At 40.1% G+C, this 3819-nt stretch overlaps 1 protein-coding gene across 1 annotated transcript in view; it reads right to left on the minus strand.

Annotated features, from left to right (window-relative positions):
* Positions 1 to 447: 447 nt before the first annotated feature.
* Positions 448 to 3819, minus strand: part of LOC102018772 (keratin, type II cytoskeletal 6C-like) — a 48656-nt gene continuing 45284 nt past the window's right edge. The window contains exon 8 of the mRNA XM_013508446.1: positions 448 to 774. Coding sequence (XP_013363900.1) covers positions 448 to 774 — 327 coding nt within the window. The remainder of the gene's footprint in view (positions 775 to 3819) is intronic.

A 3819-nucleotide genomic window follows, 5' to 3' on the forward strand; every position in this document is an offset into this window, starting at 1 on the left:
ATTTTTTTCCTTCTGGATCAGGCACATAATAACCATGACATATTGGCTCTCCTTGAAAAATTTTAGGAAAAGCACATGTTTCACTGATGTTGAATACTGTACAGTTGAGTCACACCATCCTGACTAGAAGACCACAGACTTCTAAATTCTCTTGGAAGCTGACAATATTCTGTACTGTGTTTAGAAGGGCCCTTCTGCTGTCTCCTTGCTTCCTCTGTGCTTCTAGGTGCGAATGGTTGAGAAGCAGGGCCTGGAGGGGACTTAGTGCCTCTAAGTGGTGTACATTTCCTGTTGATCTTATTTCTGTGGGGTCATCCCCCATCCTGGGAAGAACTACTGTGAGGCTTCCTCCCTCTGTCCTGGTCTCCCCTGTTGGAGGTTTGCTGTGTCTCTACCTGGGGACTCTGAAATGCCCTGTAGAGGGTCAGGCCTTCTGGATCACTTTCTCTACGCAGGAGGCAAACTTGTTGAGGATCTTGAGCTACCACTCTTCAGGCCTCGTCTGCTGGATGGTGGGGTCAATTTCCAGGGGTTCAGAGGAGTGAGAGGAATCTGGATGATGGTGAACTCCTGCATGCCCCCAGGGAGGCACACAGGGAATCCAGCATCCTCATAGCTACCACCAAAGCCAGCACCACCAAGCCCAAAATGAATACCAACTCCACTAGCACAGCCAAATCCACTGCCGGCTCCACCTCCAAAGTCAAAGCCACCTCCAACTCTGCTGCCATATCCTCCTCCGATGGCACAGCTGCCCCCTCTGATAGAGGTCCTCTTGGAACCTCACCAGACCATACAGGCTCCTGCTGCCAAAGCCAGCTCCTCCACATGCTGCCTCCATGCCACCACTGCCCCTAGAGCTGCAAGTGGAGATGTTTCTGAAACCAGAGTTTCAGAACTGCGCCCTGGGTTGCACCTAGGAACTTCAGGTTGGCTAGCACTGAAGTCATGTTGGCTACCACTTTGGCTCCTCTGAATGGATCTACTAACCATGGTTCCTGGAGCTGAGAAGGCTGAGAAAGGTGTGAAAGACTGCAGTGAGAGCTGGGGGCAACCTATGAAGGAAATGGCCTAGACAGTGGCCTTTATAGATGGTACAGATGCACTGAGCTGAGTCCCAGCCAACATGTTTGATGATTGAGAGGGGCTGTTTTAAAGCATGAGATCACACCTGGAATTTTAGGAAAATGATGAATTTGTTTCTTCTCCAAGCAGATATTGGAGATTATAAACAGTCTCTTGCCTATTCCTGAGCAGAGACAGTACTCTTACAGCCAGTGGTTAAAAATATCATATATGACATATTTTGTCTTCTATGTAGCCTGTGAGAAACATGGAAAAATTAATGCAATGGACACCTATATATCTGTCATTCCACTGTAACAATTATGGCTTATCTCATGGCTAGTCTTATTTCTTTCATGTTTCTTTTGTGTCCCCTAAGCAACTATGAATTATTTAAAAGGAATTTTCAGAAGTCATATTATTCCTTCAGTAATATTAAAATGATAGATATCTGAACAGGCAATGAAAATATAATCTTACTTCTTAAAAATTCATACATTCATTACTATCAACAATTGCCTATTTAATCTTCAAATATCCCTAATTGTGTTATTAATTTTATATTTTGGCTGTCCAGACAAATGAGCTCCATGTGTGTATATTTGAGTGGTATTTATCTTTTAAATATCTTTGAAACTATTAAAAATGTAGACCACCGCTTCATGTTTTTGCTTGCTTTTTCTTGCATTTTATTTGTTCAAGAACCCTGTTTAATTGTCTTATGTGTTCTCTCAGTGTTTGACTTTTTGCAGTTGCGTGTCCATGATGTTACTTTAACATGTTATTGTGTCCTTCATATTTCCTGTAAACTAATATTTAAGATTAGAAAAACATTAAGATTCTTCTATATATTGAAATGTTACCAATGTAAATAGAGTAGACTGTATATTTAAATATAGTTATTTACATATACTCATACCTTTACAAGTTAAAGAGATAATACATTTCTAAAAAGTTTAAACTTTTTGTAATACATGTTTTAGGAAGATAATACATGCTCCAGTTCATTTCCAGCTACACAGTTCCTAAAATGTATGTTAGTGGTTGTGTTAGTTTCCTGTGACTCTTTCTATTAACTTTAGTTGGGTATGTTTTTGTGCTTTTCCTAGGTCGTGTGTGATATGTCTGTGTGTGTTCATTTGCATGTGTAGGAAGAAGAGCATCTGCAGGAGATGAGACAGGCTTACACGTTTAGAGAAAGAGTTGCACTGTAGAAAGGAGGGTACATAAATAAATGAAGTACGTCTGCGTGTGACTGTGAATTTTGTGTATAAACATGTACATATTGCTATGATTTGGGTATAAAATGTCTCTCCAAAGTCTCATGTATTCAGAGGGGGGATTTAGGAAGGTGACTGGCTCATGGGGGCTCTGTACTCCCCAATAGTTTAGTCCATTGGTGAGTTCATAGCTGAGTGTGCCACTGTTGCGAGGAGTGCTCCGACTCTTTCTGATCGCTCTGCTTCTTGGCTACCATAGTTGGGATTTTTCTCCACAAGCCCTCTGTCATGCCATTTCTGCCTCAGAGCCAGCTGACCATGAGTTGAACCCTCTGAAATCATGATCAGGTATTTCATGCCAATAATGAAAAAGTGACTAATTATGTCCTTTTCCAATTATGCTTGTGTTTGTGTGTGTCAACTTTTCTTCCCATTTCTTATTTTATCTTGATCCTCTTTTAACACTGATCTCAGCTGTTGTCTACCTGTTTCTCTTTGTCTGGTACTGGTCTCAACAATGATTTTCCTTTTTGAGGGACTTTTAATTTGGTCTTTGTTTCTGTTGTATCCTGTTTTTACTCTACCTTTATCTGACCTCTGCAAGGTGATGTTTTATCATTTACTGTCTCATTATATTTTCCCCTGATTTTCTTATTGTCTAGTGTAATTTTTCTGTTGAATATTTTTATATCCCTTTTGTTTTTCCTATTGCTTTTATTTTTAGAATGCACAGATCTTTTGTAGGTTCTGAAATGTTTCCTTTCTGACAAGTCCTCATTTTTGGATAAGATGAGCACATTTTTAGACCAGAGATTTGCATGAAGTTTTCTGGGTGAAGGGATGGGATCACTTCTAGGCTTACATGAATTTTCATGATGGTATAGGGCTGTGCAAATTATTCTTTCGTTATTCAGTTTAGACAGCTGAATGGAGATCACCACACAGTGGCTCACAATCAGTCTCTCTGCTTTCTTCGTCTCATCTCCGACATGCTATCGTGCCTTGCCTGTGATCCCTTACTGAGCTCTGCTTTCACAGTTCTACAAACTTCGTGACAAGCGAGTTCCAGCCTCCCTCTCACATACCCAGTTCTGGTGGATTCAAACAAGGGCTTTCTGGATCTGCAAAAGGCAGACATGCCTTTTATACTGATGAAGCACAAGCTTCATGAGTCAGCAGTGCCCAGCAGGTAGTAACAGCTGTGTGAGGCTTTGTTTCATTTTCCACTGAGGTTGCCCTGTTGTATGGTGATTTTCCCGTTGTGAGAGTGTTGTTCTTCACCAGCTCTTTTGAGATTTGCAGCTGTGGGCGCAGTCTCTTTCGGCTTTCCTAATGTATTTGTTTTTATTTCTCTATTCCTGTGAGAAAGCTTATTTATTTATTTATTTACTTATTTATTTTTGTCCTATGGATTTTATTTTTTTTTTAAATTTGTTAGCAGTTTTATTCTTTTTCTTTTTTTTTTTAATTTTAAGGATAAAAGGAGGGAAACATTAACAGACATACAACATTTTACAACATATCACAAGCACAA

This window comes from Chinchilla lanigera, unplaced genomic scaffold, assembly GCF_000276665.1.
Source record: "Chinchilla lanigera isolate Chin_1 unplaced genomic scaffold, ChiLan1.0 scaffold00146, whole genome shotgun sequence".
NCBI lineage: Eukaryota > Metazoa > Chordata > Mammalia > Rodentia > Chinchillidae > Chinchilla > Chinchilla lanigera.